Raw genomic sequence first — 17,151 nt, 5'->3', positions numbered from 1 at the left:
TGTCAGCTAAATGGAAAGTTTTCAAAAATCCGCTCAGCTGACAGCAACATGTATTGCAAGAATAATTATCAATGGCAGAATGCAGACCATTGAATTTTCATTTTAACAGACTGTAGCCATAATGTTAAGTGTAATGGGACTTCTTGCAGCCATCACAAGCAGTTTGACTGTGAAAGATAAGAGCTCCAAATTGACAAAGCTATTCCAACAGGCATAGGTAACATGTTGCTCTGGGCGATTGTTTGCCATTGAAGATGATGTACCACTGTCATCAATAACGTGAGTTCCAGTCTTCAATTGATATGCTCAGTTCAACTATGAAGATTTTGTTAATTCTAACAGCTACTCAGGTGCTCAAAAGAAATCTGCATGCCAGTGACAGTCCTAAACATTTCTGGTGGTCAAGACCTTTTGATCACTAGTTGTCACGAGTAGTAACAACTCATCCCTAAAGATACTTGCATATGTACAGCTGAACCAGTCAAGGAAGGGCAGCTTAGCATCAACGACAGAGTCATGCATGGCTACCACCATATGCAGTACAGGTGTGGAAGTTACTATCAAACAGCAAATAGGATCTGATTTGACCGAAGAACAACAAAGTGTGTTAGCTGTCTTGCATCAATTTTTGGATGCTTTCAAATGAGGTGTGGAGAAAAGGTAGGCCAGAACTAAGGATCATCCTTTAATTAGCCAGAACTTGTGTAAGGTGTCGCTGGCTGAACAAAAGATAATCCATCTGGGAGGGAGTAGAGAAGATGCTGTAAGATGATGCCATTGAAGCTTCAGTATGTCCTTGGTCCTCTCTGGCATTTGTTGTAGAGGAGGACAATACATGGCAGTTCTGCAGCAACTACTGACAAAACACACTCTTGAAGAAAGACGTCTATCCATTGCTGTGCATTCATTAGACCCTCAACTGATTAAAAGGAGCCCAGTATTTCTTAACCATGGGCGTGCAGGCAGGCTACTGGAAAATCAAGATTGACAAGGCTGACCAGAAAAGACTAATTTCATAATTCCTCATGGCCTCTATGACTTCAAGTTAGTCCGTTTGCTCTGTGTAACACTCCAGCCACCTTCCACCAACCTGCTTCAATGTCTTAAATGGACAACTTGGCTTTGTGACATTGTCATATTTTCGAAGATATTTGAAGAATGACTAAGCTGCCTGACAACCTTGTTGATCTATGTTCAGACTGCAGGTCTCTGTCTGAATACAGACAAGTGCCTCTTCATCACTCAAGAAATAAAAACTTGGTGCCACTAGTGAATGGTGATGGAGGCATTCCCTATACAGAGAAAATAAGAGCAGTCACAGATTTTCTGACTCCTTAGAATATTTGTGATGTGAGAGATTTTCTCAGAATGTGCTCATACTACTGGTGATTCACAAAGATTCTGTATTAAGGCACGTCCCTTGCAGCCAGCACAGCATCAGTGACAGCATAGCCGGTGAGTTTGACAGTGCGAACTGTACCACAGGCTCAACAACTTGAAACCGATTTGCAAGCATGCTCTACCTAATACGTTCCAAAACTCCGCACATAAAGACGAGTTTTTCACTGGGCTTATACATTGGGTTCTGTTGGTGATAGAAAAGTAGGTTCAAGTGCTTCGGATAGCCCTTGGGCTAGTGACCATTTGTGTATCCAACAGAAGGATCATCTTAGTGTAACTATCCTACAGTACAGTGTCAGAGTTTGAATATTACACACTTTCTCCAGCTTAGGCAAATGAAGCAAATCGGTTGGGTCTTAAAACCGATCTCGAACGAACTACAGAATTTTCTTTATCTTTATCTGTTTCCGAGAAAGCAGCATTCTACGTGCTGACTGTTCCTGGTGTATATGGTATTGAAGTCTTGTGGGGAAAATCATGAAATAATAATGACCACTAACTTCACTGTCACTATGTTGCTATATTAAAACAGCTACACTCAAAATTAAAAAATATGATCACACATGTGTTAGTCTAGCTAATCAATATTTTAACAGTCATACCATAAAGTGAGGCTGGTTAAGTTTGAAAAGTGAAAATTGCATATACGAGGGCGGTTCAGAAAGTAACCTCCGATTGGTCACAGTGCGGGTTGTGGGGGGAGTAGCGACGCCATCTGTGCGTTCACGCACTCAACAGGTCAGTCGGCATCAAGCCGTGGTCGAGTGAACGTCGTACCTGCGCTAGTTTAGTTTTTGTGGCAGTTTGAAATGTGTGCTGCAATAGAAAATCCCGCCAAATGTGAAGTGCGTGCTGTCATAAGGTTTTTTACAGCCAAAGGATATTCTGCAGCAGCTATTCATCGTGAGCTTTGTGCCGTGTACGGACCAAGAGTTATGAGTGAAGGAGTTGTCCGTGAATGGGTACGTTTATTTGAAAGTGGACGAGAAAACGTTCATGATGAAGAGAGGAGTGGTAGACCATCATTGGTGACTGACGAACTCGTTCAGACAGTTGATGCAAAAGTTCGTGAAAATCGACGTTTCTCAATGTCGGAGTTGTCTACTGATTTTCCACAGATTTCTAAGACTCTCTTGTACGAGATAGTGACAGCAAGATTGGGTTACCGTAAGTTCTGTGCACGATGGGTGCCCAAAATTCTTACCGACCACCACAAAACTCAAAGAATGGCCTCTGCATTAGACTTTCTGTCATGTTATGAGGACGAAGGAGAACCATTGTTAAACAGAATCGTGACCGGTGACGAAACCTGGATTAAGTACGTGAACCTTGAGACAAAAGAACAATCAAAGATGTGGGCACATTCAAATTCGCCTACCAAACCAAGAAAAGCATCGCAAGATTTTTCTGCCAGAAAACTGATGGCAACGGTGTTTTGGGATGCCAAAGGGGTGTTGTTGGTTGAATTCATGGAACGTGGTACGACCATTAATCAAGACGTGTACTGTGAAACAATAAAAAAGTTACGACGGGCTATACAGAACAAACGCCGTGGTATGCTGACTTCCGGTATCGTTTTTTTGCACGATAACGCCCGTCCTCACTCTGCTCGCAGAACAACGGCCCTTCTTGAGTCCTTCAAGTGGGACGTTATCAACCATCCACCTTATAGCCCAGACCTGGCGCCAAATGATTATCACCTCTTCATGCATTTGAAGAAATGGCTCGGGTCACAGCGGTTTGATGACGACGAAGAGCTCAAAGATGCGGTCACAGGCTGGCTCCAGGCACAAGCGGGTGATTTTTATGCAGAAGGAATTTCAAAGCTTGTGAAGAGATACGATAAGTGCCTCAATCGCTATGGAGACTATGTAGAAAAATAGTGCAAAGATGTAGTTGTAAGATGTATATATTAAAATATTTTTATTTAACTTGGTGTATTTTTTAAAATCAACCGGAGGTTACTTTCTGAACGGCCCTCGTATTATTTGATGTAAGTGCAAAAGTTATTTCCAGGTGAAGTACAGTGGTTCATTTGCAGGTATTCCAGGGAAAGTCTTCCATGATTGTGTCCATGGATCAATGTGGCTGCATCCACTGTGTGTCAAACTTGTTGACACACTTGAGTTCCAGAGGCTTCGTAACATAAAACAGTTGGGCCTCGCATATCTAGTGTACCCAGGTGCAGGCCACAATCGTTTTGAACATTCCCTTGGGTAAGTTCCAAGCAGCTGCAGCAGTAGATGAAAGGTTAAAATACAGAAAGCACTGTTTTTAACTTTATTATTTTATGTTCAATGTGCATTATAAATTTTTTAGGTTACCTTCGTTACACAAAGTGGGTGTACTGAACACATACTGATAGTATAGTTAAACATCTATTACCAATATTCTAGAGTGTTCTGTTGATCTTTCAGTGTCTGGTCATCTAGCAGAATATCAGTAATATACGAGGGGAAACCCAAAAGTAACCGGAATCGTAATGCTGCACATCGTGTACTTGTAGTAGCAGGTTGCGCCGCCAGAGGGTTGCAGTAAGAGCTCTGCTGAGTCATTCTGTCATGCGGCATCACCCAACAGTGAGAAGTGTGGTTTCTTTGGCAGTTCTTTTAGTGTGCGTACAGTGCAGACGTGACACGAGGAAATGGCTAGTTCTTATGGACAACGTGCGGCAGTGAAGTTTTGTTTCTTGCTCAGCAAAAACGCAGCAGAAACTGTTACGATGATTCAGACAGCCTACAAAGACCATGCTCTTAGTAAAATGCAAGTGTATGAATGGCTTTCTCGATTTAAAAGGGGAGAAATAGTGGTTGAAGATCAGCCCAATTCCAGTCGACCTTCAACTGCTCGAAATGAAGACAACATCAACATAATCCGTGATCTCATCAGTGAAGATCAACACAGGACAATCGACCAACTCGAGAACTTGTCCAGGTTGTCCTGGAGCTCAATTCAGTGCATCTTGACCATCGATTTTGGGATGCGAAGAGTGGCAGCAAAATTTGTGCCGAAGCTTCTTACTGGCGATCAAGGGGATCGTCGCGTTCAAGCCTGTCTCGAAATAATGGATGCGTTCAAAGATGATCCACATTTTTTCAACAAAATCATTACAGGTGATGAGTTGTGGTGCTATGAGTACGATTCAGAAAGTAAACAACAGTCATCACAATGGAAGTCACCTGGCTCACCTCGACCAAAAAAAGCTCGACAAGTGAAATCGAATGTGGAAACAATGTTGATCTGGCTTTTTTTTTTTTTTTTTTTTTTTTTTTTTTTTTTTACGTCAAAGGGACCGTACACTCTGAATTTGTCCCTGAAAACCAGACAGTAAAGCAACAATTCTATTTGGAGGTTATGAAATGGCTTTGCAAAAATTTGTCGTGAAAACATCCAGCTTTGTGGAATTCTGACGTGTGGTTCCTGCATCACGACAACGTTCCCCCGCACACGGCTCTTAGCATTCACCAGTTTTTGGCCTCAACAAAGACTACCACTTTGACCCATATGCCCTGTTCACCAGATTTAGCACCCTAGGACTTCTTCCTATGCCAGAGGATGAAAAGAGACTTGAGAGGGAAGCGTTTTGCGGATGTGGAAGATGTGAAACACAATGTCATGAAAGTGCTAGCAGGTATCAAAGAGGACGAATTTAAAAGGTGCTTTGGACACTGGAATGAATGTGTGGAAAAGTGTATTAATGCTAATGGAGAGTACTTTGAAGGAGATGAAGGTTGTATTTGAAAACAATAAAGTATATGCTTTCTAGAAAGAAATTCCGGTTATTTTTGGGTCCCCCCCCCCCCCCCCTCGTATCTTACCGTAAATATTTCTTTATGACAATTTGAATTAGAGTAGATTGTTACTCACCAAGTGGAGGTTGTGTTGACCAACAGATAGGCACATTTACACATTTAATACTAGAAACCCCCCCCACACACACATACACCAGTGGGGGATTGGGGGGGTGGGGGTGGGGGGGGGGAGATCGGAGATTGGAGGAGGAGGAGGAGGAGGAGAAGGAGAAAAGGTGGTGTCCATGGGAATGACCAAGAGAACATGACCATTTATACCGAGATACAGTTTGTTAGCAGTCATGAGCTCTTTTGAAAGCTGCACTGGGTTGCACATATATTCATAGACTATATGGTTGCTTTCAGTGGTGGCTCTGCCTTTGATGGGGTAGGAAATGGCTGACAGGACTGGAGTAGTGAGAGGATGTAAAAGACAGGTCTTGCATTTAGTCTTTTACTGGGACATAAGCCATGGGGCATGGTTGGGAACAGAGCTGGAATATGGTCAAACAAGGATGTTGTGTGGTGTGAGTGGGTGGTGGAATAGCAGTGCAGAAGGGGTTGAGCAGATAGTAGGGAGGATATTTCTTATTTCAAGGAATGACAACAGGTAATGGAAAAGTCCTGGGTGGTACCGAGTCATGAGTGGGATGCTCTTCTACGGCCAGTCCATGGGTAAGTGGAGGAAAGTAGGTGACTAGGGAGATAAGATGCAGATGATTGGTTTCTGGATAAGGTAGGGAGGATAATTTCAGTCTTGCTTCTCAGCAAGATCCTTGTAGAAGGACTGTTTCTGACTGTAGATGTGACAATTACAGGTGGCAAGGTTGTAACATGGTGTGGAATTGGTGGCAGATCTTGAAATAGAGATGTTGGTGTTTCGTATGTTTGAAGTGGACAGAAGTATTTATGGAGCCATCTGTGAGGTGACAACTCATTGGGCTGTGAAGGACCAGGTGAAGTGAATGGGGGAAGGTCTTGAGGTTTTGAAGGAATGTGGATAGGGTGTCCTCACTCTCAGTCCATATCATATAGGAATCTGCCCCACAGCCCATATCCCTATCAAGGGCATAGAGGCAAGATCTGACCTTATTACCATCTACTCCCGTCCTGTCACAGGCATTTCCTAACACCCCATTAAAGGCATGGAAACTTGTGAAAGCAGTCATATGGTCTACCAAATTAGCTACAACCACTCTGTGGCTTTCTACATGGGCATGTCCACCAATAAGCTGCCTGTCTGCATAAATTGCCACTGCCAAAACTTTAGCCTTGGGATAGCTGGACCACTCAGTTGCCAAGCATGCTGTACAACACTGTTTACTTGGCTTCACAGCCTATGCCATCAAGACCCTTCCCAGTGACAGCAGCTTTTCTGAATTGTGCAGGTCTTCCAACTGCCTCTATCCCCTTCCCTGATCCTGCTCCAGCCTTACATGTCCCCCAGCTCACCTACATGCACTAATTATTTCCCTTTCTCTGTTTCTCTCTTCTCCATTCTCCCACTCCCCTACACCACAGGACAACACTCCCAATGCTACACCTAGCAGCCCACTACCTTGTCCCTTCCAAGTCCCATGCACTCTCTCATTGGCAGCATTACAGCATCTCCTTCCACCTCTACCCAGCCATTCTTCCCCCTCTCCACCCCATGCCTTTTCTGTATCCTCTATACATAGCCCAACTGAGATTGCTGCTCAGTTGAGTGGGGCCACAGTGTTAAGATAAAATAATGTTTGTGTTCGTTTTTTTCCCTTCCTCTGATGAAGGATGTTGTCCAGTAGCCAACAAATATGTGACAGTATACTTCTACATGTACCTGTCTGCTCTCTTTGGTGAGTGGCAATCTGTCCTCATTCATATTGCTATGTCATTATATTTTCCATAGTTAAATTTTTCACATATTGATTAGTACTTACTGATTAGTTTCTCAATAATTTGTCCAGGTGAGTGCCCACACACAATCCATATACAGGACTTTGACCAAATATGAACACCTAGCAGAAACATCTAACATAGCTTGTGTTTTGACTTACCTGTGGCACTTCGGTGTGGTCTTTTGCTTTTCCTTTTCCTTTTCAGAAAATATATAACTCAACTTATCCTCTGACTTTCTGTACAAACTAGCATAGCTTTTAGTTTTCTGTTTCCACTAGAGTACCACAGGAAGTGTTTTGAGGTACTGAACAGACGTATCCAGTTTGCTGTTTCAGATACAGCTGATAACTAAGAAAGCCTCAGATTTTGTGAACATAGCTGCTTATCTTCTAATGTGTTATCTCTGACTGACCGTAGCACCTGATGTCAAGTTGAGAATTTATATATTTGAGCCATAACCAGGGAGCATTGTCTTTGGATGGCAGATAAATCAGTTGGGAAAAACAGCCACTCAGTTGTAGCAGATCAGTGCATGGATTACAGAAACACACAACAGAAAATGGTATTCACCCTAGCCTTCAAGTATTAGCTCTCTTTCAAGAAATAATATCCTCATTTACACACAGAACCATGTAGACACCCAAATGCACTCTTGTGACCCTGGCAAAATGAATTTGTGCCACGGGAGTGTGTGTTTGGACGCCTGTGTAGTTGTATGTGTTAATGTGTTTACTATTGCTAGAAAAAGATCTCGTGTTCAAAAGCTAGTGTGAATGATGTTTTGTGTTACGTGTTCATCCTCCAAGCTTAGGTGAGTGGTTTCATTTCCCATGCTTTATGTATTGCTCCACCCAGGAATTTCCTTTATTATTGTTACTTGCTCTCAAATGTTAGTGTTCAGTTTACTTCAGCACCATATGTATACTGCTGCTCATCTGGTATTCTGTAACCTCAAATAACTCACCTGAAATATGGCTTTAAACAGGGGTTTGGACAGTGCATTTACATCCAGAATAAAATCATTATTCAATTATAACTGTATTCCGTATGAGCCTACTTGTCATAATTAGCTCACAAATATGAGCACCCACTATGGATACTGAACAAAACTGACTCACTCCTGCCCCTCAGCATGGGACCATATTGTATGCTGCCACTTCATTATGAAAAATGTAAATGGTGCAGTTGTGCACATGTCTGTCCACTTGATGGTATTGTATTTTGGGTTCCTAAGTACTTTTCAGCTGCCTCAGTAACCTCTTTCTATGGTATGGCACTTACACATCTTCTACGTTGATAAAAGCAGTTTCTGCTGTATATTGCCTAATCTGGCAATGTCTAATGCCACATTGATGAAGGGCACTAAATTTTCAGATGTTGGCCTAAGCACAGTGCAGATCATGGCTGGTAGAAATTCTAACAAAAGGACAATCTCAGAATGGGAAGCCCAAGGGCATACCTGATTCATCAGTGGAAATGTTCTGTGTTGTAGCTGTGGTGTACATGTTTTTACCTGCTTTTAAAATTAAGTCCATACAGCCTCTAAAATTGTTTACAAGTATTATTAATATTTCTTGTAACTTCAAACACACAAACACTTACTTGTTGGTACTCTTCTGTATGTCACATTATTTTGCTGTAGGTTTCAGTCAAATTATGAATGTGTGCTGAAAAATAATGCCTTCAGATTTTCATATGTGAACTCTTAAAGCTTTTTAAATGAAACAAATGTTATTGACATTCTAAATCTTGATTCCTTCATTCTTCATGTCTACATACTTACAGCCCTCAGCCACTAGAGGGCTCCAAATTGCAGCATGTAACATGGTGGTGTGTAATGTAACTATGTCAGTGTGTGGCAGACAGCATGCTATAATCAAGTTTCAAATTCGAAGGATTTGTCCACACATGGAGCATCCTCCTCTTCAGTATGACACTGCCAGGCCACACACAAGGACTGTGACATCTGCAACAATCCAACACGTTACATTAGCTGTCATTGATCATCTTTCATGCAGTCCCGACTTGGCCCCATCCGATTTTCATCTGTTTCCAAAACTCAAAGAACACCTTCAAGGACTACAAATTGACAGTGATGAAGTGTTGCAAGCAGAGGTGAGGTTGTGGCCCCATCAACAAAGTCAAACATAGTGCATTGATGGTATCAACAAACTGTACTCTCATTGGGAGAAATGTATTCATTGCCAGGGTGACTATGTTGAGAAATAAATATGTATACATGAAGAATGAAGATGTAGAATGTTAATAACATTTGTTTTATTAAAAAAGCTTTAAGAGTTTTCACAGAAAAATTATGAGGCATTACTTTTCAGCACTCTCTCATACACAATTCACTTACTTTATATTACATATAACACAAAATGTTTTGCATCATAAATTTGTTCCAGTGTTACCTGAGTGACTCTGAATTTCTCTGTAAATTGCTGCGTTTATGACAATCATCATTGTTCTCAGGAAAGTTGTAGCAGTAATACCCATTTGTAAAACTGGAGACAATCAAGTAACCTCTTATAGACCCCTCTCTCTCCTTCCTCCCTTTTTTTTTTTTTCCTCAAAAAAATTGGAGAATGTAATTTGAAAAGGAATATTTCACAACCTTTCTGAGAATAATAATTCAACAGAAACCCAGTTTGGCATCTAAAAAGGTATCGTTACAGAGAAGGCAAATACGTGATCTGACAAAGTCGTCAGTTCTTGTAAAACCAAACAAACACACTGTTGACATTTCTTGTGTTTTTGCAAGGCTTATGATTGTGTAGTTCATAAAATTCTGTTCGTGGAATTAAACTTGTATAGCATAACAGGTCTTTCCCTTCCATGGATGGGGTCATATCTTAACATTAGGATACAGAATGTCACATTAGCAAATGATACGACAGGAATATGATTTAATTCAGAGTCAAGAAGCTTTAAATATGGTGTACCACACTGTTTGGTGCTTGGTCTTGGAATGTTAATGACATGTTTTTGTCTCTCTTAAATATCTGGAATGTTCACCTTCATAAATCTTATTCCTATGATAAATTGGTATTGTAAATAGCTGTTAATTAGCTGTACACAACACTGTCAAATTTACCTTTCTATTCTCTCCCTATTTATTGTTCCTTAACTTGGTTAAAGTCATAAACTTGCTTGTAATGTATTAATATAAGTTTCACAACACAAACTATGGATTCAAACAATTTTAAAAGTGGCAAAGACCAGTATGGTAACTATGCATCATGACTAACATAGATGTTCAGTCACATATTGAGTGGTGGGCAATGACTGACTCTGGTTTTGTGTATGGCACATACATAAAGATGCATCTAGTACAGAAATTTAAAAAAAGTTAAGAAACAAAGCTATTTCATTTTAGGTATTAACAAAAAACACGAAAAGCGAAAGAATGCCATAAGCAATATAATTGTCTCGATTGACTACAAAATGTATAATCAAAAAGTCGCAGAAAGATCTATACTATTTTATTGGGTGAAAATGTTAGTGTGCATTGGTAATTCCAAAGCCTGCCAAGAATTTTCTGGAAAAATGAATTTTCTAACTTAAATATTTCAAAAACTAAAATGTTCTTCTAGAAAAGTTACTCATTCTTGGAAACAGAAAAACTGGGTCTGCAAAACCATAACAATGAGATTGTGAAAAGATCAAGATTAACATTCCAGAATATGAGAATTCTGAAAGTACAACTTTTTAAACATTAAGTTTTCAGAAAAAGCAAAACATTTGTTTGAAAGAGGAGAGTGGGGACTTACTCTGAAGGTATATCAACCCTAAAATTGATAATTATCAGCAAGGTCAAATTTTGAAGATAAAATGGTTTTTGTGAATAGTAAATTTAGAATATTTCACCAAATATTTTTTTTCTACACGAACTATTTACACTATTGTCGTAAAAAGTCTGTAAACGATATTCTGAGTAATAAAATACATGAGACATGGTGTGGATAAGAATTTAGTAATTTTGTATATTCAGGGCACATACATTACGTGTAAAATAGCAAATAAAAAAAGCCACTGAAACAACTGAATTTTATATAGAGGAGCTATTACACATAGATCACATACTGGAGTACCTTTGTTAATGACACGAGACAACTGATAAAAGGTCCAAATACTTTCATACCAGACACAACCAGGAGAATAATAGAACAAGCTTACAACTGGTTCACTGCAAACAGTTTGACTTAATCTTACAAAGACTCGTGCTGTGCAATCCCTAACATATTAGAATGACCTGCAGGTACCAGAAGTAGAGATGAATGAACACACGGGTGGATGATTAACTGAGGTGCCACCAGAATGTGGATAAGTTAACCAAAAAGCTTAGTTCTCCTGCAGTGCACTTAAATATTCTCTCTGACTGTTGATCTGCAGAAGGGCTGGCATACTTCATACCTCTACTCATTACTGCCCTATAGTATAATCTTGTGGGACAATGCAGCAAAATTCAAAAACATATTAATTCTACAGATGTGAACAGTAAGAGTATTGTGTTTTTACAGAACTGTTTGCAGGTACCAAAGCATTTGTACACTTGCACCTCACTGCACCTACTACTCAGTGGTATTTTTGGTCAATGACAAGAGAGAAGTTAGCATGAATACTAGAATTAAACAAAATTTGCACATATACTATGCATACCTATGTAAGATTGAGGATAGAGTTTTATTTACTCTAGCACAGAAGTATGTAACAGTTAGCTGGTAAGCATAAGGCAGGGAATAGAAAATCCCTAGATATTGAATAACAAAGTAAAAAACTACCTCATTTGCCACTCTTCCTACACTTGATTAGACTATTTGGATTCAAAGATGCAAATTATAGATAAACCTAATATTGATACTAAATGATCTCTTCTTCACAATGCACTCAGGGTCTCAGTATTCATATGCCAAGTACGGGCTTGGTGATCCTGGGGTTCCCGAACTGGGGACTGGTAAGGACTACTAGTCCCATCATTGTAGATTCTAGGCACGTTTCAGAGACCACTGTGTGGCACAATGGTGGAGCATGAGTCACAGGGAATGGGGACCTTTGCTTGACTGTCTGGATCATGAGGATTGTAAAAACCTCTACAATAAACCCACCAATGTTACGGTGTGCTGCAAACTGATGAGATACATGGCTGTTGAGATGGAACAGTCATTAGTGGGCAAGCTCTATGGAACTTGCCACATCTCAGTTGTATAAGTCTTACATAGGCACGCAGGGTTCTGTCTAGGTGGACTTTAATTTTCCTAGTTGTTTGTGGAACCAGGATACATCCCTCAAAGTTCTTCTTCCTCCTCCCAGTGGAAAGGGTGGGCTGCTGGTAGGTACCAACACCCAAACAAGGGGGCTTGTGTAATCAATCCTCCTGATTCTGGACTTATTGAAGATGGAGGTATTTATAGTAACAGACACAAGCTGCTCGCCAGAATGTGGTTTTTATAATCGAGCAGAAAGAGGGTAGTTTTGACAAGATTTCACACTTCTGAAAGAGCATAGAGGGGATTTATGGCTCTTTAAAGTCAGTCAAGTGCTTGCAAAATGGAACATTGCTAGTGGGAACTTATAATTCCCAGCAAGCAGTTGACCTCCAAAAAACTATAGATTTCTTGAGGAGTATGAAGTAGACAGAACTGCACAACACCTTGAACTACAGCAAGTGTGTAAAGACTTCCAGGGATCTCGTTGGCATTCTCAGAGAAGAACTGAAAGTGGGGCCAAGAAGGTATTGTTGATGTACAGAATATAATGAAAAGGATGGATGGTGACTTAGTGAAATTGGACTCATTTATACTTACATTCAACAGCACAAAACTTCCAGAGGATATCAAGGCAGGTTTCTTTTGCCTCAGGATGCGGACTTATTTCCCAAACCCTGTGCATCATTTTAAGTGCGAGTGCTTTGGGCACACTACTTTTGGATGGTAAGGGAAATGCCGCTTGTGGCAAATGTGGGAACACCAACCATGAAGGAATTGGTTGTTCATATCCTGTGAAGTGTGTCAACTGCTCTGAGGGATCACGCTGTCTGGAGTAGGAACTACAGTGTCTTTCTTGAAAGAAGGAAGATAGAGGAAGTAAAAACAATCCATCCCAAAGTCCCAGGTCATCTTAGAAGGTGACCTGTACCTTGGTGGACACACTTCGGATTCAATGCAGTCCTACAGCAGACAACCTCTTAGCCTTTAGAGTCATGGGAACCAAGGGTCGACGTGTAATTAAGGAGAGCAAGAAAAGGTCATGGCAAGCATTCCTGGACTCTGTAATATTCCACTTGTTCCACAAAAGCACGGGATGCCACCCAGAAGATTACCAATAAACACAGTTATTTACCAATAGCAGCAGTACTGATACAGGTGTGTCTCCAGACAACACCAGCTCAGCTGCTAGCAGAACATTTTGCAAAAACTACTGGCAATGCAAGCCAGGATCCAGCATTTTGTCACTATTGTGCGACTGTAGAGAGGGGCAAGTTGGACTTCAGATATGACAGTTCTGAGTCCTACAATTCCCCTTTCTCCATGTGGGAGCTGGACTCAGCACTGATGGAGACTCGTGACACTACACCTGGTCATGACCCAATGTGGTACTGCATGCTTTGGCATTTGCCAGAGGCATCAGAGGAAACTGTTTTCAAATGTTTCAATCGTATCTGGCAGACAGGCAACTTCCCTAGCTCTTGGAGGGAGGCAATTCTCATACATCTCCTGAAACCAGGAAAAGACTGCACATCTCCCAGTAGTAATAGGAGTATCACCTTAATGACCTATGTAGGAAAGACCCTGGGATGAATGGTTAACTGTCGTCTGATCTGGCAACTTCTTAGCCACTCTCAGTGTGGATTCCAGAGATTTTGGACCACTGTTAACAAGATGAACCTGCCAGAGACAGCTACTTGGCAGCCTTTCCTACGTTAACGTTGCTGTATTGGCATCTTCTTCGATACCAGTAAGGCATGTGACACTACTTGGAGACACAGTATTCTCGTGCAACTGCATCAATGGGGCTTTTCTGGCTGCCTTCCCATCTTCTTAAAGTTTTTCCTGTTCCAGTAGTGTTTTAGGACTTGAGTTGGTGCCACACTGTCAGATCGATTTGAGCAGGAGAATGGTATCCATTGAGGCAGTGTTTTTAAGTGTTACCCTCCTTGCCATAGCTGTAAACAGTACCACATCTATGGTAAGGAGTCCTGTACAGTGCTCCTTATTTCTGGATGATTTTGCTGTTCTCTTTTCTCCTTTGGTGTGGCTACAGTGAGCCATCATTTGCAACTTACCTTTTGGAGGTTAGAGTAGTGGGCTGCAAAGATGGAATTTCAGTTTTCATGAAGTGCCTTATCCACAGGTCTTAGGGAGTGGACACAGCACATCTGTTCCAGTTTTAGAGGCTTTCATGTGTTCGAGACTGGAATTCTGGTGCATGAGTCAACAAGGTCTTCTTATTTGAAGATCGTTGATGCTGTCCACCATGAGAGAATTCAGCTGGACACGGATGCTTATAGGACCAGTCCGATACCCAGTCTGTGTGCAGAGGCCAAGGAACTGCCTCTTAAAATCCAGCAGCAGCTTGTCCTGGCGTGTCAGGCATTAAAGTTCCTTGCAGCTCTGCTTCACATGCGTAACATACTGTTACTCATCCACCTCCAGAATGTCTTCTCTCCAACCATCGATGAGCCACAATGCTGGTTCGTATCTGCATGCAGCGTGTGCTGGAGTTACTCAAGGTTTTAACCGTCTGCTGTCCTGGTTACTGGAGAGGTCCGGAATAATTTTAGATTAGTTGCAGTACAGGAGAGAGTGCACACCTACTTCTGTTTACCATATGATATTTTCTGACATTTTATCTGGGCACCACAATTATGTAGCTCTCTTTATGGATAGGTTAAAATGTGAGGAGTGTTGGGTTGCTCTGTTGTTCTCCTGGTTCATGTCCTCAAGGTTGGACTGCCTCAAAATTTTACTGTGTTTGATGCTGAATTATATGCGATCTTGCAGGCACTAGAGCAGATGAGATAGTCTTCCATTGTTAAGTTTCTTGTCTATTCCAATTCTCTGAGTGCCCTTAACTCTCTGAAATGTTTGTAATGCCCAGCAGATAAAGTAGTCTAGATTGACAGGATGCACTCTTTCAACTAAATGACTGGGGAAGGAGGCATTTTTCTGCTGAGTACCAGGGGCATGGGACTTGTGGGGAACAGAAGGGTGAATCTAGCATCCAAGGTGGTGTTGTGATTCTCAGGCATTTCAGTGTGCCATCCTCCTGCATGCTGTAACGTCACTGTTGAGTTGAGCTCCAGTGTCTTGTGTTGGTGGGTGGGGTGAGTGGCTGGATAAGACAGACAGTAAACTCTGTCTAGTAAAGCCCTAACACAGCTTTGATGTACCTCCTTCCAACCATATTGACGGGATGATGTCCTCCTTACTAGTCTTTGTATAGGCCACAGCCCTAGGACAAATAGCCTCTTGCTCCAGTGAGAGGGCCCTCCAATATGTGGTACTTGTGGCATACAGATAATTGTGTGCCACATTTTATTGGAAAGTGTTTTATTTTCTGACCAGTGGGCCATGGTGAGTTTGCCAATGGATCTGCCCTCTCTTTTAAGAAATGTTCAGATGAATGTAATTAGTTTTAAAGTTTTGTGAATTGTCCAACATTTACCTGAGATTTTAGGGAGATGGTTTCAATGTGTTAACGTGGTGACTGGCTCACTCAGAACTTTTGTAAGTGTTCAGCCAGTGACATGACATTTCCTTGGGCTTTTCTTTTAGCTCCTTTGTCATTTTACTTGTGTTTTAATCTCATGTACAGCTCCTTTTACTCTTTTTCCATTGTCTTAGAGCATGTAAAATTGATTGTGCGGTCATTTCAAGTGCGTAATTTTCGAAATTTTAGCCACATTCATTTGTTTTAATAAGTTTAAGGGTGCTGATAACCTCACCGTTGAGCATCCATAAGCTCCAATCATCATCATCATCATCATCATCATCATAATACAGGGCAATAAGAGTGGTTGCCAAGGTAAACAGGAGAGTGTGCATGGGTACAATACATGGGGAATGGTAAATTTTCACAGAATTGAAAAGAAAAACTTCCATGTGACCTCAAGACAGCTAATTTAAACACTTCAAAGAACAAACTTCAGCATTTAGTAATAGAGAAAAGCTGTTATTCAGTAGAAGAGTTCAAGTTGTAATATTCCTTTGTAAAATGGTATCTATAGCACAAGTTTGTTTTTGCAACACAAAAACGATAATTTCTTATCTTCACACACTACGCCAATGCATGCATTTATATTTCAAGTTGTAAAGTCTGTATGTAAAACAGTGTATAGAGTGTAAGTTTGTTTTTGCGACAAAAAAATTATTTCTGACCTTCACTATTTATCTCTATGCGTGCACTTAGGTATGTTAACTAAAGCTTCATATATATGAACTAAAATCTATGACAGTGTCCAGAAACTGATTGTTATATGGACAGCAAATAAATGAACAAATCATCATCATCATCATCATCATCGTAATCATAATCATAATCATCTTCACCTTCACTGATATATAGACAGCTCATACTGGTTGGTGTACAGTTGCATCAGTATGTAGTATTAAGTACTGAAGACAACAACAAATTGTACAAGAGGGGGAGCAGCAGTTTTTTTTCCCAAAGTAAACTGTCTTTTCGTAAATGTGAATATACATGTAAATCAAACAATGGAAAATCTAGGATCGAATGCAACAGCAGCACCAGTGTATGATGGGAGTGGCAACTAGGTGCGGTTAAGGAAGTGGGTAGGAGGGATAGTAGGGTAGGGGTGGCAGACAGTGAAGTGCTGCAGGTTAGGAGAAGAGCAGGGGAGGGGGTAACAGAAAAGGAGTGAAGTAAAATGACTGGGTGCGATGGTGGAATGGGAACAAGAAAGCGGCTGGTGGGTGAGGACAGTGACTAACAAAGGTTGAGGCCAGGAGGGTTGTGGGAATGTAGGATGTATTACATGTGAAGTTCCCACTTGCATAGTTCAGAAAATCTGGTGTTGGTTGGAAGGATCCATGTGGCACAGGCTGTGAAACAGTCATTA

General features: G+C 41.0%; 1 protein-coding gene across 1 annotated transcript in view; it reads left to right on the top strand.

Moving 5' to 3' along the window:
- LOC124789366 overlaps positions 1–17,151 on the top strand; it is a 385,815-nt gene that overhangs the window by 261,967 nt on the left and 106,697 nt on the right. Inside the window, exon 5 of the mRNA XM_047256693.1 lies at positions 3,443–3,617. Coding sequence (XP_047112649.1) covers positions 3,443–3,617 — 175 coding nt within the window. The remainder of the gene's footprint in view (positions 1–3,442; positions 3,618–17,151) is intronic.

Source organism: Schistocerca piceifrons, chromosome 3 (assembly GCF_021461385.2).
Source record: "Schistocerca piceifrons isolate TAMUIC-IGC-003096 chromosome 3, iqSchPice1.1, whole genome shotgun sequence".
Lineage (NCBI taxonomy): Eukaryota > Metazoa > Arthropoda > Insecta > Orthoptera > Acrididae > Schistocerca > Schistocerca piceifrons.
The sequence above is the reverse complement of the archived record's forward strand: the minus strand, read 5'-3'. Positions and strand labels throughout refer to the sequence as shown.